The sequence below is a fragment of the Dufourea novaeangliae genome, unplaced genomic scaffold (assembly GCF_001272555.1).
Source record: "Dufourea novaeangliae isolate 0120121106 unplaced genomic scaffold, ASM127255v1 scaffold208, whole genome shotgun sequence".
Taxonomy (NCBI): Eukaryota; Metazoa; Arthropoda; class Insecta; order Hymenoptera; family Halictidae; genus Dufourea; species Dufourea novaeangliae.
The window spans coordinates 713,806-738,478 of record NW_015374114.1 but is presented as its reverse complement, the minus strand read 5'-3'; the positions used below and the strand labels follow the sequence as shown (position 1 = coordinate 738,478).

The following is a 24,673-nucleotide window of genomic DNA, read 5'->3' as shown; positions in this document are numbered from 1 at the left end:
TATTCCTGAAAGAATTGGTTCTCAATTGTGCAGGGTGATTAACCTGCTCCGGGCCGAGTAGACCGTATAAATGCCCCGCCATTTATGGGCGGTCATAAACGAAATTCCCCAGTTAACGGTAGGTTGACATTTGAGTTAAAGAGAAAAAGAACAGCGATAGCTTGGCTTTCCAGGACGGAACTCTACGAAATCTTTATTTTAAGGCAAGCGCAATCAAAAATACCTGTAAAGCCTGAGACCGTAGTATCTCCTACCTTAGAATACCTCTAGTAATTCAGTCGTTCCAGGTAGTATTTAAATTAGTCGCATAAGTAGTGATACGATTCGTTGTACAAGAACAATATGTTATTTACGTAGTATGCCAACCATGTAGATACACTGGTATTCCCAAGAATATCTGTTCGCGAGCACGGGTATCTGCGTTCGTGTAGACGAGTTATCGGAACCTGTTTCCTTCAGAATTTCAAGTGCACCGTGACAATCGTACGCGTCAGTCGCGATCCTTCGATAAATGGTGTTTTCCACGGATGATGTTGCCGTGCGGATTCGCATGAAATTCTTTCGCGATCATTGCCAAGATTCTGCCACTCCTGTCGCACGCGAGCCCACGTCCCGCAATATGCCGAATAAACCGAATATAACGGGACGGTTGTTTCGCAAAAACGAGTCGGTGATCCCACGCGACGGATCGAGATAGCGCGGCAGAAGCTTGGTGAGATTCTCGGCGAACACTAAGCGGGAAAATTGTTGCGTCAGAGAGACATTATACTAAATTATATTATATGTTATGTATATTATTATATTATGCAATTTAATTTAGTGTACATTCAACGCTCGTAGTTCTAGTATTACATCTAGAGTTAGACTCTATTTTATTCGCATAAAACACAGTGAAAGGCAGCAGCATCTAAGAGGGTCAACTGGACCATTAAACAGTTGATGAGATTAAATAATTGTTTGGCAAGTGCTTACGCATTCAAGAAGTGTTATTTTATTACAAAAATTAGAACTTCCGCGTTTCATCGATTACAAATGCTTTCTTTAAATCTTGTATTCGAATTTGCCCATCTCTGCGTAAATCTTTGACACGTTCGTTTATATTGCAACCAGCGATCAGTTTGCAGTCGAATCGACGTTATCCAAACACGAACGAGCACGAATGAATTATTTTGCTTTTGAACTGTCGACAAGAGATGGATCACATTCGTTTGTGCGCGTTAATATCGGTCCGTCGAGTATAGACCTGGTTTCACGGATCGCATTATTCATCGGCGATCATTTTTCATCTTGTGATGCAAAGCTATCTGTGTCATTGAACGCTCGCTATTGATCTTGCCGTCATCTACCGGATTTTCCGTCGAACGTAAGTGGACCATCGGATGGATTATTTTTTAATTGCAGCCACGATAAATGGAAGTTGCGTCGAGCGTATCGGGAATCGGTAGGAATAGATTATTAGCAGGTGTCAGTTCGCCGTGGAATCGGGCTCTCGTGACACGGTTAGCATGTTCCTTCTGACAGCGATCTATACATATATACATATCTGTTCGCGTCGAACCGTCAATTTATCGAATCGTGAAAACGTCAAAGTCTTTTTTCTCTTCATCCTACGGTATTTTAATTTATGTGCAATCTGTAGCTGGCTTATTCGGGTGACCGAGTGAAATGTTTCCCGTTTATTCGTAGTTGTTCGCAATAAATATTTACCAGAAAAGAATATTCCCTTGGAAGATATTCGAGGAAGTGATTTGTAAAGCTATTAGTAAACACCTGTTCCAAGGCTGTCATAGCAATTGTTTTCAAGTACTGCGCATCGAACGTTCAGGCGCTACCTGAGAAAGGAAGGATTCGCTCATGGTCGTAATTGTCCTTTATTGAGTACCTAATAACCGTTTACGACAGACCGAAAGAAAATTCTTGGTATATACTGTTATATTAACCGTTAGTAGTGTTTTCAATATATATAACTACGGACACAAAGCCACTTTGTTGATACTGAAATTCTAGGACCTATCGGTACGGTATTGTTCTAAGAAAATGAATATTCTTTTGGCCTTCTTTCACCATTTCCAATCTCGCGTGCAATATATAGAATTACAGGTTATTTGAAGGCCAAAAACTGCTCTATAATCTACATTAAGGGGAACAAGTTAATTACTGTTGCATATGTAGAATGCTGGAACGATATTTCCAGTGTACTTACCCGTAACTTCACGCCGTTACATTCACTTCGTGCGATTAGTCAATAAGAACAAAATAATATATTTCTACTGTGTCATTTTTCTTTAAGTATAAACAGTCTAGTATTTCTTCACTGAACGAATTACCAAACGAACCTTCCACTTATCGACATTGGTGCCAGCTGCAAATAGGGGATAATCCGATAAGCGTCATTTCGGGTCCGTTCCTTTCAGAAATGTTGATCCATCCATTGTTTGTGATAGGTCAGTCGATATTTTGTATATATCCTCTGTTCCTCAGGATTAACTGCCCCCCTAGGTGTCCATTTAAATCTATCGACAAAGAAGTCTCAATAATTTCAATTGAAATAATTTCCGACGACCTTGACAGAGTTTCGAAGCAAACGAATTTCAAAAGTAACAAATATCAACTCCAAGAACAAAATTACCCTCGGTGTAATGTCGACTCGCGGAGTCCTCGCGATATGACCGGCTATTCAGGCACGTTTTACCGGTCGGTTCTCGGTGCATCAGCGATCCTGCGCACGGTAAAATGCCTGTCCTTCTGCAATTCACCCGGCGTCTGTAGACGGGCCTGATGTAAACGTTTACAGTACCGATCGGAGAGCACTTTCGCCGAGTCGCGTTCGTAGTGGGGGAGGTGGGACTTGAACCCCGAGACCCCATGGGCCATATATAGTACGGTTCCATGCAGCTCTCTTGATACTTGGTGTCAGCTTCTCGGCGATCCTTGCTGTACTGGAAAGGTACATCGATTGGGAGACCTGATAAAGTTAAAGGTAAGACGTCATTGTTTCAATTTCATTTAAGATTGGCACGCATGTGGGAATACTCTGCTTAAATTAGACTAAAGAAAGGGACGAGTGTTTGAAAGTCGGTAGGCCGGAAGAAATTACAAGAGCTACGCATCTATGTTAATGAGATGAATCATGGCGTCATAACGCAAGCGTGCATCTTCGCCGTTACGATTGTTTGCCAATTTTACCTCGATACTACCTTCGATCGTACGTTTTTATATTGAAATTATTGAAATTGAATTGATTAATTTGAATTACGATTATATGCATTATCAGGGTTAAGGATCAGGATTATTTGTCATTTCCCTCGTCTAGACGCGCCATTGTCCTTTTACGGAGACTGTTTTTGTTGTCGTGAATCCGTTTCACGTTTCCCGCGTAATAGACCGGATTCGTTGTAATCAATTATTGTTATCTCGACCGATTGAACTCCTCGGAACGGAAGAATTTTGCTAGGCGCGACAGTCTCGATCATCGAGTACACACCTTACGAAGGAGAGAACACAGGAGATATTCTGCGCACGCTCCTGCCTCGGCTCTTTTGTATGCGCTCCCTCGATCTTTATCCACGGGTGGCGTTTACCTTCCCGGAGACAATGACGGTGTCCACCTGGTTGACACGTGGCGTGGATGTACTGTCCTCCGATGTCCCATAACTTCGAGGGAAAACACGTTTTTTGTCCCCGTTGGGAAAAGGTCTCGACGAGGTCTTTCCTGAAACTGTTTTCGTTTTTTGTCTGTTAGTATGTTCGAATGAAATTCATAATGTTCTGGGTGGAATTCTTAATTCTGAATCGTAAATTAATAAAGGATTGAGAGTTTGTTGTTTTCGGAATAGACGATTATATTTCCGAAATCGGTGTTAAAGAACTTGGAATGCAATTCTAGTACGTGGCTATTTATTAGAATTTATTCATACTGTCAGATGTGTGTTTTCAAGGATAGATTTTCTGTGATACTAATAAATACATTATACGTGTAGGAAGGGATTAATGGCCTCATTGTGAGACAGATTGCATCGTAATTTGTAGTTTCTGTTCAGCTTTGTTGCATTTCCAATTGAGGCTGCAACTGTCACTCGTATGTCAATTTATGATTTTTTAAGGTCGTGCGTGCGTTGTTCCCGAGTTAGATTTATCGATAATACCGCATGGGAAACAAAGGACTTTGAACCATAATATCTTGTTGACATGACAGTTTACGTGATGCCGGTCCGTATCCGTTTCAATGCCGTTATTATAACGAATCTGTAATGCCTACCTTGATCTTTTTCACTTTTCTGTCACCGTTGTTATTGCATCATATTTGCACCTTGAACAGTTATCCGAGTGTTTGGAACTGTGGCAGAAAACTGGTGAATCGCTCTCCGCCGAATCCATCTTATTTAATCCTTAAAAGCTACCCTACGAGAAAGAACTGATTTGTATTATAATTATCACCAGTCCAGCTATCGACTGGACACTGTTTCTATTCCTGATCCACCTAACTGGTTATCACCTTTGGTTATAGTTCCTAACACTAGTTGGGTGAAGTATACAGGTAGATACGTGAACTGAACATTTTTCAGATGAAGCTGTTCATCGCGTTCGCCGTTATTGGCCTTGCAGCAGGCCATCCAGGACTGCTGAGGGTACCGAAAGTGTACAACGCGGTGATAACGAGCAACCAGAATCTGTCACCATCCAGAGCGTTCCCTGTGATCCAGCCAGTGATCCATAAAACGGCGGTTGGCTACGTTCCTCCGTTTTACTACACGCAAGTCGCACCACACGTATCTGGTCCCGAATTGGTGCATCTTCCGCAAAGTGGGTTGAAGCCAAAGGACGAAGCAGACGTTCAGGCAGCCCCATCTGCAGCCGCGGAAGCTTCGAAACTATCCGACCCCAAGACAGAACAATCGGCAGATTCTCCACAAGAAAACAAGAACGTGAAAGCAAGTTCGAGGAACAGGCACGAAGAGCAACCATTAAGCTTCTACCCGAATTATCAGTCGTTGTACTACGATCCCTATTTCTACACGCAAAACGGGATCAATCCACATCTGGTTCCGGGGAATTACTACGTCGACTATCAACCTTACGGCACCCTCGACCCGATTCCCGCATCCACGCCGAGGAACGGTGACTCTGGACATCTGCTACCAGGTTATCACGAGGAGAAGAATAACGTCGCGAAGGTCGAGAAGGAAAAAGTACCGGATGTCCCCCCGCCGCCACTTCCGACAGCTGTACCGAAAAGTCCTTGAAGCCGTGGTGGCAACCGATTTTCGATTTGCCAGGAACTCGTTCCGTTGACGTCGTTGTCGAGATCAGACTGATTCGATGTTCTTTATTTTATGCACGGACGTCTTGATGACATAGAGGAATAGAGAAGTTCGTGAATGTATCCAGGCGTTGATCGATTTCGAGAAAATTGGAGTAGCCCGATGGGATTCTTGACCTTGGAATGATACGATCTTGAGAGAATATATGTGTAATGATTAGTAGAAGATTAATTAAAGGTAGAATTCAAATTTAAGTAGCGGATGTTCGACATTTTAATGTTAATGACACGATTGAATTTTCCGAATTAACGTTAATGAACCGTTAGGTGAACTTCGTGTCGTTCCAGGGTGGAGTCATTGGTATATTAGACTATATTTTTCATCTCGCCTAATTTACAGCTTCATTATATCTCTATCGTCGATTATATACCTGACAGTTTTGAGACGACGAGTCATTTTTCAAAAAATCACGCGATTGTGCGGTCGACAGGTGATTCCGTAAGGTCCGTAGGGACTCTAAAGACCTTGTTTGTGTGTAAAGGGAAAATCCAAGTGTACTTAAATACTATACATATAATGATACATGGTTTATATCGATGCAGCTGTTTACAATGTAAATTATTCTAGAACTATTCGTTGTATTTTATTCAATATTCGTCAGGCTGTTCAAGCCTTCTAGCAATGGCCGTTTGTTTTTAGAGCAGCATAGAATTTCACGTCGAACGTTAGCTGCTCGTTCCGTGTACCAGTTATCACGAGTTTCGGTTCACGCTGGTTCCCATGGCGTGCTTTGTACGAGATCTTCGCTTTGGTTGGAGTGAGCGGCACCGTTGTAATGCAGGCGACGCAGAAGGATTCACCGGCTGACGCCGTTAAATCTGCCTCGGCCATCGATGCCTCGTGCACGTGGATACGCAAATGGTGCTCGTAGAATAGAATTAAGCCCGGATTATTGCATTGACCCCACGAATGAACGTCAACCACAGGGCTCACCTGAACAATAAAGTATTTATTAATCGAGAGGTGGGTTCTTCTTCGAGCATTCAGTCGCAGCCATTCGATACTCGATTTTGCAGTGGAATATTCCTTCTTTCCAACGAATTTCCAAATATGTTATGATTAAAATACACCTATTCGAAGTACCTCGATATTTAATGTAAGCTGAAGAAAATAATAAAAATTTTCTACTTTCATCGTGTTTGTATGCTTGTGCGCTAGAAACGCTGAAAGTCTACGATCTAAGTCTATATACATGGAATAACCTGTTGGATTCCGAGGGAATTGACAATACGTTTTGAAGATAACTTTTAGAGACTTTATTAATACGGCTAGGTTCTGCATTCGACTAGTGAATACTGAGTTCTCAAGGCTCTGTGGCTTCGCGGGTTTTTAGTGGTCAAGGAAGAGTGTTACTAAGGGTACGAAGTACAGGATGATTCAGAAATCGAGATTAGGATGTTTTGGTTGAGGATGAGTCTATGGTGTTTGTTGTATTATGACTAATCGTGGTTGGTCATCCAACAAACCAAACACACGTGGAAAAATTATTATGACTAGACTGCGGATTCTTATGCAAAATAACATTTTCTGAAGTAATTCATAAAGACAGGAGCAAATGTAGAAATTTATTTCTCCATTGGGTTCAGAATAAAATAGAAATCCCGTTGGATCCGATGAAAGTTTTGTCTTTGATCGTATTTCACAGAGCCCTGTATCGTATAAATGCATAAAATCCGCAGTCTAATTACGACACTTACTGTAATTGATATACCGAGAGGTGTGACATTTAGTGGTGTAGTTTCGTCCTCGTCGTAATATTCATCATAATCATTATCCTCGGTGTTCGCCATTCTTGGTCTCTTAACGTTGTCACTAGCTTTCCTCGTCTCAGTCTGACTTTGAAGATCATTTTTGCCACTCGTTATCGCGTTTCTGTTCACAGGTTCATTCTGTCGTTCAGGAGAGGGCACGGTATTCTCCACCAGTTTCAAGCCCAAATCGTACCTCTGCGGGGATTCGGTCGTGGTGGATACATTCCCTTGGTATTTCCGGTTTATCTCGCGTTGTCGAGCGTAAAATCTCTCCATAACCGCTTTCCTCTGCGCGTAATAATCGTCGACGGTTTGCCCTTTGTTCGCTGTATTATCGACGTGACGTTTAATCTTCTTCATCGAGTGTTCGCCCACGCGCTCGTTGGTCTTCGAATTCTTCTTCTGCGTCAGCTTCAGCTTCTTGTGCTTCTTCTTCGTCGGTTTCAATTCGTTCTCCGAAATAACGCTCGCCTGAGACGGTTTCTCGTACGAAACGGTCGTAGACTGTACCAATTTACCGTCGTGCTCGTTACGATCGTTGTCATTGTCTTTTGTGGCTGTCGCATCGATGGAACGGCTCGTTCTACCATGTACATACAACCGTTTCAATGGTACCCGAATGAGTTTTCGTTCTTCCTGATCACTCGCCGCGGAACCTTTCACAGAAATGTCGCCGGACACGTTAGCGTTGTAATTGTTCTCGTCAAATTGCACGTAATACGAGGCGGCCGACGTTTCTGTTATCGAAATAATGACCAGCGCCGCGAGAAGACCGACGCACCAAACGTTTCTCACCGTCACGATCATATTTCCACGATTTTACGCGAACGTTACAGCACCGATCGAACGAATGAACGCGCACGGTGGCTGGCGATGCATCTTTAACCTCGGTTTATCAGCCATTTCTCGGGCGACAAGACCTCTTTGTTGCTATATAAATCCAAACAAGATAGCTAATTATAGAAACTCGCGTATAAGATCGAGCAATTTAATGGAACGGAACGACGAGGGGAAAATGGTGTTTCATAACCACAGGCGGCATTTTGTAATTACAAATCAATCGCGTTTATTGTTCTTCAGCAGCAAGCTAATTACGGTGGCTTCGAGTTTTACAGTACCTGTTGGAATCGAACGTTTCGGGGGAGAAGGGAGGGAAGTAAACAGGAAACAGTGTGAGCGTATTGTTTAATTCAAGAATGTTCCGTGTAAAATGCAAACGAATGAATTTTATAGCGACTCGATGGTGACGGCATTGTCGTCGGTGCTCTCCTCCATGTCAGTCGGTTCCATCGCTGGCTTCTCTGGCTTCTCTTTGTTATCCAATTTCTCGATACCGTCCTCTTTCTCTCCGGTTGCTTCCGTGGTGGTGGTCGTCGTCGGGAGTGTTGGTTTCAGAGGTTGCTCTGGAAGATGTGGTTTCACTGTCGGATATACCTATAAGAAAAACAATCGATTATCAATCTTGTACGACGGTGGTTTCTTAGAATCTTCGAAAGGTTCCCCCGTTTGAAGCTGCAGAAACGCTTGATACTCTCTAGGTCAACCGGGTAATAAACAATTTGGCACTTCTAGATTTTATCGTGAACAGTAGCGAACTGAACGCATAATTTTGGTGAAAATCGTTACGAGTGAAATTTTACCGAATTCTGCGACAATTTTCCGAATGAAAATACACACTTCGAAGGTAACATTGAAAGAAATTAATTTAATTATTTCTTACCGGAGCCAATGGTAATCTTAAGTCGTAGATCGAAGGTCCATAATAAAAACTGTAGGTCGGAATATGAGAGATCGATGATTTTCCACCAGCAATAACAGCCGCTGGAAGGGTGTCTGTGCTTAACTGAAATCGAGGCAGAAATCACGATATAGGTAATTAAGAAACAGTACACAGATATATTTGATAATCTGTTTAGTTATATACATAATATGGAGAGTAGGCGTTCTGGTATTGAAGAAGTTGGGGTTGTTGCACAGTTATGCCTGTGGATGGGTAATTGCTGACGTAGACATCGTGCCAAGTTGGTTTTGATTCGATCGACGCGACCAGTATCACAGCGATGGCAAGCAACGGAATATGGACCTTGAAAGATACAACGAAAAATTAAAAATCTCGTGACAGTAAGAGAATACTTGAATAACGTAGGTCGATGTTTTATGTATATATTCTTTATAATAAATGACAATGAGAATGGTATTTGCAATAACAAGATGGTGATAAATATACATATAGGTGATACAAGATGGCCATTTTAAGCAGCTCGTTAGCTAAAAAATGTCGATATAGCTCGAGATAAAAGAATCACAAATGCTTCAGGACATTCTTTGTAAAGTGACTCAGAGGTGACTTTGGAGGCTTGCAAAAAAGAGGGTCGCACAAAAACTCAGATGTCATCTCCTTGAAAGGTCTCCTGAATCATGTTAATTGGTCCACTAACGACAAAAACAATTGGAACGAAGGACAAATTACTGTGATGCAGAGTTCTTAGGAATCCAGTATTCTATTTGATAATATATTCGCCAATTTGACTTCTTTTCAGGACTATCGAGGAAAGCACTTGGATCGTCAAATATAATATTAATGACGTAAAATTATGTACTTTATCGTATTGTAAAAAATGTCCGGATAGATACGATAAGAACGTTCGTACAGATAATAGCGGGAGAAGCTCTTCAACCCTTATTCGAATTTCCAAATGTAAATGGTTCTCAAGAACAAAATAATAGAATTTTCATATAATTGAAAGATCAAGAAAAAACTTCATAATCCAAAGAAGGGTTAACTGTTCCGACGAATATGAACAGGTTCTGTGATCGGTGTAACGAGAAAAGATGAGAAGAATGCTGGGCATCTTCTCGGGGGAAAGCATACGATTCGAGATGACACGGAAAATAATGCGGTAGTTCGTTACAGATTGATCTGTTCCCTGTGTCGAATGAAGAAGCAGCAACGAGTGACGCGGACGCTTTTGATAATACGCTGTTTGGCTCGATGCGCAACGATCCGTGGCCCGCATACGAATGATCCTGAATCGTAAGTAACACGGAAACAGAGAGATTTCGTCGAGCGATGGTAACGGTGGTTCCCAAGAATTATTTATAAAGATGAAAAGAAACTGTCGAGATACTCCCAGGTAATTCTACACACTTAAAAAAAAAAAAAAACAAAAAAATCAACGATCTTTTGTTACATTATACTTCGTTGCAATGAAACGTAAAAATTCATCCGAATTCGAGGTACACGATAAAACTGTGTGCTTCTTTTTCGTCCCTAGAAAACTAGTTTCGGTTGAACAGCCGAATCACGACGAGTGTTTTTCACTCACCTGCATGGTGTGATCACAGCTTCGCGGTAGTCTCAGAAACTATCTGCACTAACCTGAATTTCAGCCCTACCCGCGATTTATATATTCCTCTTGGAGAGCAAACCTCCCCTCTCTACCAACCAGCCCAACTGAATATCATCCGTGATTGTTTTTTTTCCTTCGCTCCTACGCTTAGCTCCGCTGTCGTTTCCTCTCGATCGTGTCTTGCCCGATCAACGGGATACCTGCTCGTGATTCTTTCTTATTTCGTTTTTGTGCCCCCCCCCCCTTCCCCGTTATCTCGCGACGTAAGCATAATAATCAGAGAATTTAGAACTCGTGATGCGTGTTCGATGATCGACAATGCCTAGACTTTGTCACGTGCAACGACCAGGCCCCCAATTTGATTAGAGCAATACGAATTTTATTTTAATTACGCGTCGTAAACGTCCTGCCTTAGTAATTTCCAGGAAATTATCGCGACCAGGACGTTTTGCAAGTTTATTGCTTGTCTCTTGTGGGCTTTATGGAAATGCCGTGAACTCGTTCCCGGAGAATGCATTAAATAAATATGGCAAGTGGAAAGAAGAAAAAAGTGTTCACCAGGTATCGTGTCGACGTGCAGTTGGACGTGTATTCGTGGGATATTGTGCAGGAACGATTGTGAGATTTACATTACGATTTTTCATTGTTTCTGGTATGGCTTATTGTGTCCCGGAGCGGAGTGACTAATGGGAGATCGAAGAGGACCAGATACGGTGGACCGGTTGAGTAGAATACGAATGGTGGGTGTGGCATCTTCGATACCGAAAATCTACATTTCTAATGTCCTCAACCGGTGGTACATACTTGCCGCCGTGCCTTCGATTTTGATCGATGATTAATCGGAATCGTGGCGCGTTCTTCATCCTGAGTGGGCCATAGTGTACATTGAACCCGTGTAAATATGCATGTATTTCTATCGCTCGATAAACGCGATGAACTTGTGAAAATTTACTAATTTATAAATTAACTGATTTCATCACTTTCATATCGTGGATAAAAATTGCGAAGGATCTGAGAAAATGTATTGTTTTAATATTTTAATAATCGTTATAAGGAGTGTACAGACCAGTCACTTCGACTGGTTTGCTAGGTCTAGTGTTGAATTTATTATTTTAGTCAGTCTCGAGGTTGACTTCAAGCGGTCACTGTCAAGCGTGTTTGACGTTCTCTGGTGACGTTTTGCGTGTAACCTCGTCTTCGTTTCGTGGACGGATAAAGGTCCAGGGGGAAAATTGTACAGTTGGTAAGAATCTATACGACTGATTATGGCCGTTCGACGAGTTTAACGGGTCGGTAAAAAGCTCTTTCTCGTTCGCGCCGTATCGTTCGACACGGCGTCATCGACGTTATGCTTCTGAAGGTTGGTCGGCCGAAAATGCAAAAGACAACTTCCGACGGCGAGACATAAACAGACGGGACCGCGTTGACAATCAAGAGGAGGATGAACGATTGGGAAAGATGTCACGTTGACCTGTCCGGGTGCGTACAGCCACGTATTTATTCATGAAATTGCAGAAATTCTGATAGGGAGATAACGTTAGACGAAATGTCACGTGGTCATCTTTTATACCGACAATTGGGAATAATGGAAACTTTTTTAATCTTTTTTAAAAAAACGAGGAACGGTACCTATATTCGTCATGAGAACTCAATAATGTAATACAGATCATGAATACTAAATAGTATGTGAGTTGTCTGAAAATTTCCATTGGGAAAAACGAACGGACTTTCCTTTGTGGTCTACATTTGTTTAATATTAATCACGAACAGTTTTATTATCAATATTTCCTCATATTTTACTATTTGGTTGTCCCAAGGAAGGTTGCACGTCTGCAATCGTTTTGCTTCCTCTAATTTTTTCCTCGACCAACGCACGACAGAACCGATTTATCGGCAAGCAATGTCAGAATATATTCCGATGATTAATATCTTCAAGGTGTTTTGAAATAAATTCTCAGAGTCGGTTGATAAGAATATTCTTTTACTGCCTAGTTCCTAAAAAAACGAACAGTACAATAAAACCATTTATTTCGTTCAACGTAAACAAGGAATCCACTATCTCAAAGCATGAACACCCAAGTAACAACACAAATTTACCTTTTAGTACCTTACAATGTGTACCATCCAGTATATACCTTGGGAAATATTCATTGTCGAAGAATAAAATTAACATCTGTCCGACTTTGTATATGTATATCTTCAAAATCATCGAGTGTCTACACCTAATATTACACATATATTATTTTCAACCTGTAAACATCTTACAAAACCCCATTCAAAGTCGGACAATTGGGCTCTCTCCCTTGCAAGATATTTAAAACCCACCTTACCATTCGAGGGTTAATATCCCTCCGAAATTCCAATCGAAAAAGAGGAAAATGGCCGAGAACGTCGTTGTGGACCAGTTTAAAACGGAGCGCCGTTGTCAGGAATCGATAGAAGCAGAAGTTCGTGAGGCGTCGACTTCGCTCGTGGAGGTTCGCACGGCCACTAATCAATCCGCGGGAGGCTTTCGTGTTTATCAACAAGTGCCGCATACACCTGATTCGCGGGACACCCTTCCGTGACAATCCACGTCTCGTCCCGCCCTGATCGGCGGTGGTTAGTCGCGTTCCGTGCGTGTGGCAGGGCTCGCCCGATGGAATCGTGCCTCGAACTTCCAAGTGCGTCCTTCGTCGGAGAGCCTGTGTGACGGCGTGGTAAATCGTGCCATTGTGTCTGTGCTTTCCCAAGTCCGTCCATCGTCGTCGAAGGTTGCCTGTTCACGGCGCGTCTTCGCGGACCTTCCACGTCGTCTTTCCTCTTCACTCCTGTGTTTCCTCCACGCTTTCGCCTTGGTTTCCCGACTTTCTTCGCGTTGCGAATTTATTGCAGCCGCCGCCGCCGCCGCCGCGACTCTATTAATAACGAGAGACCCCGGTGTCGTTGTACGCCGTTCGTGTTTTCGACTTCGTCCAACGATGTTTCCTCTAGGATATATATCCATGTACGAGGACTCGGATCCGGGAATTCTTGGGCTTTCCGCAGTATCTATGGTCGATCCTTTTGTGGACTTGACACGGTAATATTTAACCCATTTGCAGTCGATTTCGAGGGCAAAGGGTTAATAAATTGGTGCGATTGTGTTTCGGACAGGGTGAATGAGTTGGTCTATGTTTGTTCTGTCTGTGGTCTATAATTTAAAGGAGGTCAGTTGTTTCAGGTTTTCACGAAATTGTAGGAATGTTTTTTGTTATAATTCGTTTCGGTGTTTTCGAAGCTGGATTTATTTAATACGTTGACGTGGATCTGCGTCACGAACAGGGGCTTAAGCCATACAGAAAGAAGAAAAATCGTACACCAACGCGTTAAGGGCTCTCGAGATCCTCGGTGGTGGTGTATATCGGTTTGGGAAAACTCCGGGATGACGTTCTTATATTTACACACTGGGCTTCGTCTTTCGAGCGCTGTTCCACAATGTCCTTTCAGCTGTTCTTCATAATTTAACGTCCCACGTTTTTTCGGGAATTAATGAGGGTTTTGATGGTAACACGGCGGCGGTACATTATAATCGCGTTTTCAATCTTTTGGCAAGATGATCGGGCTTCCGTCATGTATAGTAAACAATCTTTCTACGCGTGACACGTTGCAGATGTACGATCGTTTTGGAAACGAATGTGTTTCCCCAGTCGTAAATAAATTTCTAGATGATTACGTTATGTTACCGAAAATTTCGATTGCAACACCGAATGTGTTCTGCATTCGTCCTAGATCCTTCCTCGAATCGATCCACGACCAGAAGCTCAAACCTGACCACAAAATCCAACCCAGTACTTTCCACGAAATCGTCCGATAATCGGATAAATTTATACCTTTAGATGAGAGTAAAGATCATGTGAACAGCCGAGTAGCCTTTGTTTCAAACGATGACGATGACAATGGAAATTCCCATGTAGGGATACGCGTCGAAGGGACAGGTTAACGAAAAAGGATCTCCTCGATCGGGAGGATCGGTTGCGCGACGATGCACGGGGTCCGATTTTCGGAGGGTGAGCCCGAGAAGGGGGATGGCCATCGAAAATATGAGAAAAGGGGCGCGGTTTTCGGAAAGCGGCCGTCACTATAAATAGAGGCGCCTCGTGCGTGCGTGCTATGCTTTTAAACATAGTTTTGGCAGCGCGAAACGTCAAACCGCCTCGGAGTGGCAAAGCGCGTGGATCGGTACCCGCGAGATTTCACGGAAAACGGTCGATTATCCCCGTTACTCTTCCACGTTCTCACGGATCCGCGACCACCAGACCAGGCAGTATTGTTCTTCGTATCGAAAATGTGACATCGGTGATACGTTGTAAGAATACGTTTCGTTTCGGTTCGGTTCGCGGTTCGTCGATCGAGAAAAGAATCAAGAACAAAGAGAGAGAGAGAGAGACAGAGAAAAAAAAGAAAAGGTTCGTCGACAACGTCGCGTCCGAGATACGACGCGTTAAAAGTCGCTGCGTGCAACATTTTCAACGGAAGGTCGTCGGGTGTAATAATTTCGTAGAACGTTTCACGTGTTTTTTCGTTTTTTTTTTCTTGCTTCCTCGTGATTGTTAATTTTAATTGGCTGGTCGAGGAGACCAGGGGACAGTGTTCGAATCGAAGGTGTAAGCGCGCGCGCGCGATAACGTTGACGGGAACTCGTTCTCCTTCCGGGTCATCGGCGAGTGGTGCGTTTTTTCGACTTCTTTCTCGGGTGGGAGGGCTGGAAGTTAGGGGGGAAGGATTAAGGAAAGAGATAAAATGAAAAGTGCGTCGGAGAAGTGCGACAAGGAGAACCAGCGGCCGATGGAGGCGAGTCTGTTGGCCGACAACGAAAACGCGCAGGATGCCCAGGACGAAGAGTAAAAATCGCGCCACTAACAAAAACACACGTTCCCGCGTTTCGTGCGTGTGCCCGCCGCTACGCGTCAGGTTTCCGGTCCCCATCCGTTTCCGAACGCACATTTCGAGCCAATGGTCTCGCACACACGCTTACCCTTGTTTCGATACGGGACGGTCCTAACCCTTAACTGGTGAGGTTGAAATCTTATTTTACAATTATTACTAGACTGTGGAGGTTTATGGAAATAGGTCAAAATTTTGAATTTTGTACTGGGGGAGTAGTGCAGAAATCGTGATAATTAAATTATAATTTAACTTTTTCTGGGATATTATTAATACTAAACTAACTCTGTTGAGTGAAGTCGTCGGAAAAGGGGTTAAGTAACTATTGAATAAAAATAATGTGTTCATGGGGTTCCCCAGACTTCACTTCACCGGTTAAGGAATAAATTCGTGCTACGATCGGTAAAGGGTTGATTCTATACGATTGATTGAAAATTATTATCGTCTTTCCGGACGTGACAAAGGAAAGTAGATTAACAGGCAACGAATCGATCCTCTGCTTCGTTACATCGCGAATTTCGGACCATCCTGTAAATACACTTGACATGAGTAAAATTACAGGATACAGAGATTTATTCGTAGACGTATTAGACTGAGCAACAAGAATTTCACTCATCTCTGGTATTCACGCTGATACTTTCGTTTCGCCGGCACTTTCCACGAGCACCGGTAACATTTTTCCCTCGGAAGAACGATTAAAGGTTCCCGTAGGAAAGGGTCACCAACAAAATCGTACATTCGAAGAACAATGTTTGCAAACGGTGTTCCAGGAAAATATTTATTCGTCTGTTTGGCTGGTGAGAATAATTGCAAAATCTGCATTGGCACGTACGCGACACGGTACTGGCCAGAACACATGGTCACCGCTAGTTTTACGCGTAAATTACCAACAGTGCACCGCAACAATATTTATCGCCAATAAATTTCGATTCTTTTATTCGTATTCTGAGAATACAGTCTCCCGAACGTTAATATATTAGCGATTAAATTGATTAAAAGCCTCCGCGAAGTTCCTCCGAGATATCTTCAATAAACTCCTCTCCACCGAAAGCTGTCCAGCGAACGAAACGAGCTACTCCTCCCTTTATCAATTAACTCAGGATTTATCCCGCCACATTTCGCCACCTGTGCGAAATAACAGATCGTTCTGAATCGACGAAAAATCACGGCATCGACAGGTCCAATTAAACGACGAGAATAGAGGCGGAGGATCGGCTCGATCGTCGAAGATATCGCGGAGGAAGTGTAATTGGCCGCCTGTCGCTTAATTATTAATTGCAATAACGAACGCTGTCGGCCGTACGCTCTCACGTGGCCAAACTCCCTGCGTCTCCAACGACTCCTGCGCCGTTTATTTTCGAGCGTTTCTGCTTGTTATTCGACCATGTTAATTAACCTTGATGCGGCGAGAAGCGGCGCGCTTCCCGACGTTCGATTTTCATTTATGCGATATTGGCCTGAGCCGACGTCGACCAACAGAGGCTGTGTGTGGATCGTGAAAGGAGATTAACGCGCATTATGGCTCGCGATCTGGCCGCACGCCAATGGACTCTTCTCAATCGACCCCATCGTACCGACACCGCGACGCGCTTCCTCTCCGTGGTCCCCGGTTCGTTTAAAAGAGAGATTCGTGATTCCTGTGTTCTGTATCGCAGATACGAAGGGTTTCGTACGGGACGAATCGGATCAGCTGCCCGCGCTCCTTTGGTTAAGTACAAATGATGGCGAATGGACTTTGGTTTTAACCTTACCCCGAGTTACCCCCGTCGATTGTCGTTGTTAGCCCTCTTAACCCTTTCGTTCCGAAATTATGGAAAAATTACCAGAGAAATACTTTATTGTATTTTTCTGTATATTACGTGATGTAGAAAGGATTCATAAGAATATTTTAACATTTTGAAAACGATCTAACGCGCTGTTTTTTCATTCGTTGTCCCTCAATTATAAATTGCTTATAAGATAAACAAAAACAATTCCAGCTTGTACAGGTTTGTTTATTAAAGCATACTTAATTTCTCACGACCCAGTCGTAATTCACGGTTTTTTTTACACCATGATTATCTTCCCAAGCAAAATCGAGGATGACGTGATACTAGGAGGGCTAACTCGCGACCAAGCTGCGACTCCGAACAGGGGACGTCGACGGAATTTGTTTCTTTTTGTTGTACAGAATTTGACCTGCGACAGACCCGACAAGTTGATTTTTTTCTCGTTTTTTTCGCTTCATCAACGTTTGTCGATTTCTTACGCGCGAACAGGTGGGTTCATTCGACAACGAAAATAACGAGACTCTGTTTTGTTTTTTCGGGGCAAGGATACAGCGATCTGTATCGTTTCGCTGCACTTGCTGTGTGTTATTTTTGCGATAGCTTGCTTGCTGATCACTTATTCGCATGAATGTTTGTTTCACTGGCGAAATGCTTGCTCGCCCTGCAACCCTTTAACGATCACGTTCTTTCTTGTTACACCCATTTTTCATGCTGACCGATAATTGAGCATTCATTGTTTCGATTTTCTTGCGGTTTAGTGCGATGTCACCGAGCAATAAAGGCACAGACGAGGCCGTGAGCGACGCGCTGTTGGAGAAGCTCAGAGTTTGTGCGTCCAAGCCGCAGGAGGCTGGCGACACGTTCAGGAACGTCGCGGCCAAGATTCATGCACGTGTTACATCCACAGGTAATCAGAGTAATCACCCTTTCTTCTCCTTCAAGAACTCATTTTCTTTCCCCTTCACTTGTTTTGCATCATATTAACCCTGATCCATCCTTTGTGCAAATTTGACACATTTTTACCCTAAGAAATATAATGTTATTCGGTAATATGTAGGTAAATTTATCGGAAGCTCCGTGATTTTTATTTCGAAGAATTTGTAAATTTAACTGTTTATGGCTTCGTTATATTAATTCTTTATCACTGTGTCAATTTGACACCGAGGAGTAAACCATTCCTGCGTGAACCATTCTTCCGTTACCCTCCCTGGATCTTTTATACCCAGACCTATTTTTCTATATCTTGTAGGCTTCCAAAAAATCTGAAAAAATTCAGGGATACTTCCTAGGGTTTCTACATAATTCGGTGATTTTTAAAGTTGAATGTTAAATGGTGTTTCTCATAGCAATCCCTTCGTTTTGGAGATATCCAAGCGGAAAATTTTGCTCGTGCCTTAAAAGAGTCAGGATTGGTCACGGAGGGTTAAGTTGGAAAATTGAGGGACGGATGTGGGTTAAAATCAAAGTACATCTTTCAGATTCCGAATGCTGCATTAAGATTTCGAAGGCGTTGTAGAAATTCTTTAAGTTTTAAAATTAGGTTAATTCGAACGACTGCAGAAATATATTTCCTTTTTTTTTTTGAACTAGTTTTCGTGCAATGCGTTGCACCCTGCCGAAACCATAAGCGAATGCGGCAGCAAAGTTTTAAACGGGTCGAAACAGATTGGACACTTTAAGACGGGGCTCGTGCCGTTAAATTGCTATTTATATCACGAACCTCGGCTACCATTTCATTCCCGACTAATCACCAGGAACTTGTACAACTTATTATTCGTACCGTATATTACGATGGGTTGCGGGACCGTAATATTACCGGTCGCAGCATCGAGTCCACTCGAAACACTTCCGGGCCAGTTTTGCAATTCTTCTTTTATTCTTTATAGGGGAACCGGACTAATTCGTGTCCCCACGAATTCTCCTCCAAAACGTCGAACTCTTATAAAAAAAAAAAAAAAACTTCGGTCCTCGCGTGGCGTGTGTCACGTGAATAATAATAATAATTCCTGGAACCCGACATCGAGCCTTGAGCAACTTTCTTCATTGTTCTCTCAGCTAGGCAGAAAACGGACGAGATTCGCTTTCGGGTCACTTTCGAACTTGTTCCTCGTATTCTCCCCCACCCCCTGCAAAACTCATTTCACCGAGCATCCACGTATCCGAATAATAACCGGAAATGGTAAAACTGTCGGCACCGAAACGTCGAGAACGTAAAATCGAAACAATCGTAAACTTGGTTTCGCCTCGGATGCATTTCACGATAAACGCGTTTTCACCCAGGATGCATATCGCGTTTAATCGTGCACCCTCGCATGCTACCACACTCCCCCAAAGGGGTGGGTTATCTTTAACGGATAATCGACACTGAATTTCGGTAACGTGTTGTGTGTATATTTAGAAGCACGGTTTTATTTATCGCGAGACCTCTGGGATCAACGCTAGGCGATCGATGTTTTTTTTTATGTTTCTCTTTCGTGTGCACTGTTCGGAGATGAAAGAAAACGGACGCGACGACTTCGACGACGGATTCATCATAGACGGTCCTAGGGACTGGCGAACAGGTGGCGAACGTACGTGGGTAACGCCAGCCAGTCGTTCGTTATTTTCGCCTAAAGCCGGCTGCTCCCGTCGTCGGCCGATTGCATAAGGACTTTCGGTAACGGTGATAGATCGTTTGGACGTGGTCCAAGGGGCCGAAGCGATGCCGAACAATACACAACGGGGCGCGCGCGTTCGATCGTCCCAAAGTGTATTGCGGTCGTGCCAATTTGATAAGGACTTTCTGTCCCCGTGTTCACGTCGCTCGATATTTCTGCATATCCGAAAGCCACTGTCATCGGGTGCTGACTCATCGTTTACTCGCCTAATCGGCCCCGTTGCAAAATGCGAACAGAGGACGGATTCTATTGGAATTCTTTTTCAACCCTTTCGATACGGCCATATCTGCCGCGAAAGGTATCATACGTTACGAGGCTGTCGCACTGGTATTTTGGAGCAATAGAATATGTACTAGTCAATGCTTCTGTACGTTTAGATATTCAATTAATTGCTTGTCATTGTTTGTTTTGCTTCTTCGAACATATTACGAAAGCAGACGACTACCAGGCAATCATAAGAAATATAAACGAAGATTAAGACCAATACTGGTTCAAGTTATTAAATAATTGCATATACATGATTGTGTTTATACGTCGATGTCAATTTATTACATTACGGGAGACGTTTAATCAACCAAGAATGCTGGTGGCTACCGATAGCCCTGTGCACGATCAGCCTCTTGGCATGAAATATTCAATGTCCAGTTTTTTTTTCGGTGGATAGTGTTCATGGCATTGGGAACGATTGGCCTTGTGTCAACTTTGAAATGGGAGCTACGCGTTTCGCCAATCCACAGCGCGCCCCGGTGATCGTCGCATGGAGGGCATTGTTAGATTGTTACCTCGCACCTGTTCGTCCCTATTATTTATTATGGCAGAGATGTTATTGCGTTTGGCACTGGGAAACTACATCGGTCCGCGGGCAAATTTACATCGTGCTCGGTTGTTGGTTTTCAATGTGACTCGTCACGCCGGTTCTTTGGGACGAATCAATGACAATTCTGTATGATTGTACGAGTACCATAAAGTATTTATTGGCATCAAGAACCACAGAACGTCCCACGTAAAACGAGTCCCGCTGGTTAAGTACAAATCCACACAATTGAGAAAGATTTGTATTTGTATACCACTGCAAAAGATGTTGCAAATGACCTCCTTCTGCTTCTGTGAATTTTTCGCACGTGAAATCACGTTCACACTGGGCGTTAAATGGTTAAAATAATATGGGGTTTTGAATCGTTTGAAAACAAATACAAACCTAGTGTACTACTAATTGATACACCTAATATTTAAATTTCCATCAAAATCTTCCTCCATGTTCACTTCTATTCACTTCATAACCCATTCGTTCACCGTCATTCATTTTCCAATGGTATTCATAAATGTATAATAATTTTTCAGATCGACGAGTACGCGAGCGTACGGTGGACAAGTTATGGCGCAAGAATTCCGGGGCGATGGAATTATTCATCGCGACGCTGGAGGTGGGTGACATTTAACGTAACCATAATTTTCCCTGTTGCACGAGAATTTTTTGTCACCCCCTTGTCACGCTTCTGTAATTTTATCGCGGAATCCAGGGTACCCCTTAATCACCGTTCCCAATTCTCAAGGGGGGCGTGACCGAGGGCAACGTAGCTTTTTCAGAATAGTCGACGTTTAATCAACACTTCGCAGAACCAATTAGCCGGGGCGCGGATAAACCATGTCGGTCGAACGTTTGGTGCGCACACGGCATGGCGTGGTTAGGTCGCATCAACCCTTCGGGGACCCCCATTGTCTATCTTGTCGACGGAGGCTTCCTGCAGCGTGCAAAACTGGAAATCCGTTCGTTCCATTTTCTGATAAGTGTTGCACGCACGCGGTACCACGGGGCCTAATTAGCCCCGTGGCATTTGCCGCACGTCAACGTATCTCTCGATCGCTCGAACAGTTTCAATTGCAATGGTTTTCGGCTTGTTTGCATTCCAGTTTTGCATTCCAACTTCTTTTGTCCTTGTCTCTTCTATTTGGTTTAATACGTATGATGTCACGTCGATATTTGTGAAAAGTCCTGTTTGATGTGGTTTTCAATCCTGGAAGTTGAATTGATTAAGTTTTTGCCGTCAAAGATGATCGATTCGTTACAGAATTGCAAGGATCACGTGGTCAACTACAGCATCGCTGGTATACTACACGAGTGCATATCACCCCGTATCGCCAAGGGGAAGACCAAAGGGAACAAGAACAAAAGTGCCACGAGTAATAGCAATTTTTAACATTCTGGAAATTAGTGTCCCTTCTATTCGAGAAACTCTATTGTTTGTAGAAACTTAAGTTATTGTTGGGATTATTTATACCTTGGTAGATCGTATGATTGATCGTTCGTAATTTGGTCGATCCTGTAAATTTTGCTATCGTTCACAGAATCCAGCAGCCGAATGGCAGTGACGCAGCTGATCAATTTAGGCATCACGCAAGTCCTAGTTAAGCTTTTAATTAACCTGCAACATGCGGACACCATATCGAGCGAAGTCCTAACGCAGGAAGTACTCTGGATATTGGGCCAGGTGAGGCGTGGCTCGTTATCCTCGTTAGATTCCTCGAAGGATGTACATTAGCATTTTATTCTGATAAAAATTGCAGGTGGTCCAGAGGGACCAGAAATTTGCATCGAAGATGAAGATGCTTAACACCGTCAAAGTGTTCCACGCGCTCCTCAAGCAACATTACAACAACAGCAAAACCCTGTTGCCCTTGCTGTTGATCATTAAGTGTCTCGTTAGAAATTGTGAGTAATTTTTGCCTGTCTAATTCCTGTAAGTTCCCTATTATTTACTTAAAGTTTCTTCTTCTGGTCAGCATACACTCTTCAGGTATTGGTGAAGGACGGGATCGCCAGCACGTTCGAGAAAACGTTCATCTCCGTTGGTTACGCGCCCCATCTGAAACTGAAGTTGTTGTTAGAGTGTTTCAAATATTGTACGATGAACAGTACGTATACAGGAATTTATGAAACTAAAACATCAGAACTATTGTGCTTATACTATAGAACTAATTCAATTGTATTTGTAGAGCTCTGTTGCACGAAGTTCGTGAAGCTGGGCATGATGTACCTGCTGATGCGGATCTTCGACAGATGGGAGCGATTCGACGGTCCGTTGAGACTGAAAATCTGCAATTATGCACTGATCAGCATTCAGCATCTCTGCGTCATAAGTGAGTTCAACGGTGTCGACCTTTCCGTCCTTCGAACTACGATAAATATCTGTCAGGATGTGCGAATCTATAAAACATAAAATGTGATAGCTTAATCCTTTGCACTCCAATAGTGCTGCTACAGCAACATATATCGCCGTAAACTCTATATCTTATCGATTCAATACAAAATAAATTTCGTTCCTTGGGAAAGCACAACTTGTTAATTTCTTACTCAATTTGATAGTTACCATTCAGTTAAGATCAAAAAATTTCGGAGTGTAAAGGCTTAAAGTGATTCCTCTTCGGGCCAGTAGCTATCGACTTCAACGTCCATGGTAGTCTGGACAAAATTTTCATTATCGTTCACTTCGAATGAATAAATAACTGGACATTACCTTTATGTGCTGTTTCTATTCATCGTCTGCTCTTCGAGTAAAATTCTCCTTGCCTCTATCACTTGCGTAACTTCTATGCAAATCGGAATACCACTGTACATTCATCGTCTTCTTTTTGTAATTCTTTCATATTCCCAATGACGCCCGGAAACATTGATAGTGTACGATTCTAAACACTAAACATGTAAATGCACGTCTCAGACGTTCCTCGAAGAGGTGATTACACGCGCCCTTTTCGCTCGTTTCAGAAGTCGGCAGGAAGGCTATCAAGTGGAACAATGGACTGCAAGTGTTGTACCGGTTCTGCAGCAACTGTCCGGAGGATAAAGCGTACGATTGTCTCCTGTCCCGTATATGCGGTATCATCAATCAGTGTCTGGAGAAGAAGGAGTTGCCGGTGCCCGAAATGTCTCCGGCAAGGTGAACGTAACCGTTCAAGGTCGGCCTCGAATCGATCGAGGCTCGATCGATCCTTGAAATGTCGATCTTTTCCTGCAACGGTAGTTTATCGTCGATCTCCGATTAACGGTTCCATATCCGGCCGATTTTTATCGGAACGCAAGACGCAAACGGAATAATATTATCGAACTCGGTATCGTTAAACTCGAATTTAGAAATGATCATTGTCCCGGGCCTGTTAACGCTGACTAAGAACCGTGAACGCTCTACTTCTTCGTGCTGCCAGATCTTTAATCATACGTTATAAGTGTGTCGAAAGCGTCCTTCACACGAGAACTGGACCATGTTGCGTAACCTCGATCCGCGTTGGTGTCGAATTATACGTGAATTTCTTGCTGGGTGAACAGACGATAACACGTGTCATTCGGGAAATTTTACAGATTCACGTTGCCGGAGGCGAACGTCAGGCCTAGCAGCGCTGAAAGCGGCAGCGACATCGACAGTCAGGTGCGTATTTTCGTCCGGCGAAATTATGTAACCCGTGAAACGTTACACTCTGACGATACACGCTCTCTGGTGTGGCTTTAAAACATCGAGCCAGATCGTTGTTGTTCGAACATTTGTTTCTTCTTTTTCTCTCTCTCTCTCGAGATCATTGTGTTCGTGATATTTGATTTTCGGTTCGATCATGGCGGATGAATTTTTTTCAGGCGAACAGCGTGGCTTCCATGGGGAGATTGTACAGCGACCTTGATTCCGGGGACGAAGAAGAGAACCAGAATTCGAGGTCGAACGACACCACTATGCACACCGCCGACGAGGTGGACGAAAGTAAATTCTTCGCGGGCGTGTTCACGTCGCAGAGAACCGAGGAAGACCTTAACGAGTACGTTAACAGTGATCTTAACCCTGGAATAATGCCATGACATTTTCTAAAATCTCAGAAAACCGTACCAACTGAATGCTAGAACATCGAGTTGCGATTTGTACAGTGATTCACACATTA

The 24,673-nt window shown here is 43.2% G+C and overlaps 3 protein-coding genes across 5 annotated transcripts in view; 2 read left to right on the top strand and 1 right to left on the bottom strand.

Annotated features, from left to right (window-relative positions):
- Nucleotides 1-4,565: 4,565 nt before the first annotated feature.
- On the top strand, nt 4,566-5,243 carry LOC107190887. Its single transcript, XM_015579774.1, has one exon. The coding sequence runs from the start codon at nt 4,566-4,568 to the stop codon at nt 5,241-5,243; it is 678 nt and encodes a 225-aa protein (XP_015435260.1).
- A 3,021-nt stretch (nt 5,244-8,264) lies between these two features.
- On the bottom strand, nt 8,265-10,436 carry LOC107190995. The gene is made up of 4 exons (XM_015579914.1): nt 10,399-10,436; nt 8,997-9,155; nt 8,793-8,915; nt 8,265-8,506 (listed from the first exon to the last, which is right to left on the bottom strand). Exons 1-4 carry the CDS (start codon nt 10,402-10,404, stop codon nt 8,300-8,302), a joined length of 495 nt encoding a protein of 164 aa, XP_015435400.1. The 5' UTR covers nt 10,405-10,436; the 3' UTR covers nt 8,265-8,299.
- A 4,734-nt stretch (nt 10,437-15,170) lies between these two features.
- Nucleotides 15,171-24,673, top strand: part of LOC107191031 (cytosolic carboxypeptidase 1-like) — a 34,057-nt gene continuing 24,554 nt past the window's right edge. For 2 of the 3 annotated variants that reach the window (XM_015579973.1, XM_015579972.1), the window contains exons 1-11: nt 15,171-15,284; nt 17,855-18,003; nt 21,095-21,177; nt 21,823-21,934; nt 22,100-22,242; nt 22,319-22,463; nt 22,535-22,666; nt 22,748-22,891; nt 23,517-23,688; nt 24,108-24,174; nt 24,378-24,553. In XM_015579973.1, the coding sequence (XP_015435459.1) occupies nt 15,184-15,284; nt 17,855-18,003; nt 21,095-21,177; nt 21,823-21,934; nt 22,100-22,242; nt 22,319-22,463; nt 22,535-22,666; nt 22,748-22,891; nt 23,517-23,688; nt 24,108-24,174; nt 24,378-24,553 (1,424 nt within the window). In that variant the 5' untranslated portion in view covers nt 15,171-15,183. Of the gene's footprint in view, nt 15,285-17,517; nt 17,586-17,854; nt 18,004-21,094; nt 21,178-21,822; nt 21,935-22,099; nt 22,243-22,318; nt 22,464-22,534; nt 22,667-22,747; nt 22,892-23,516; nt 23,689-24,107; nt 24,175-24,377; nt 24,554-24,673 lie in introns of those variants that run through there. The other variant, XM_015579974.1, reaches the window with a different exon arrangement.

What these genes read in the sequence shown, in the direction of transcription:
- LOC107190887 (XM_015579774.1), top strand. Translation starts at nt 4,566, where the DNA reads ATGAAGCTGTTCATCGCGTTCGCCGTTATTGGCCTTGCAGCAGGCCAT.
- LOC107190995 (XM_015579914.1), bottom strand. An exon ending in ACGCCTACTCTCCATATTAT is followed by an intron (nt 8,916 to 8,996) that starts GTATATAACTAA and finishes CCTCGATTTCAG; the next exon opens with TTAAGCACAGACACCCTTCC. An exon ending in TAAGATTACCATTGGCTCCG is followed by an intron (nt 8,507 to 8,792) that starts GTAAGAAATAAT and finishes TTTTTCTTATAG; the next exon opens with GTATATCCGACAGTGAAACC.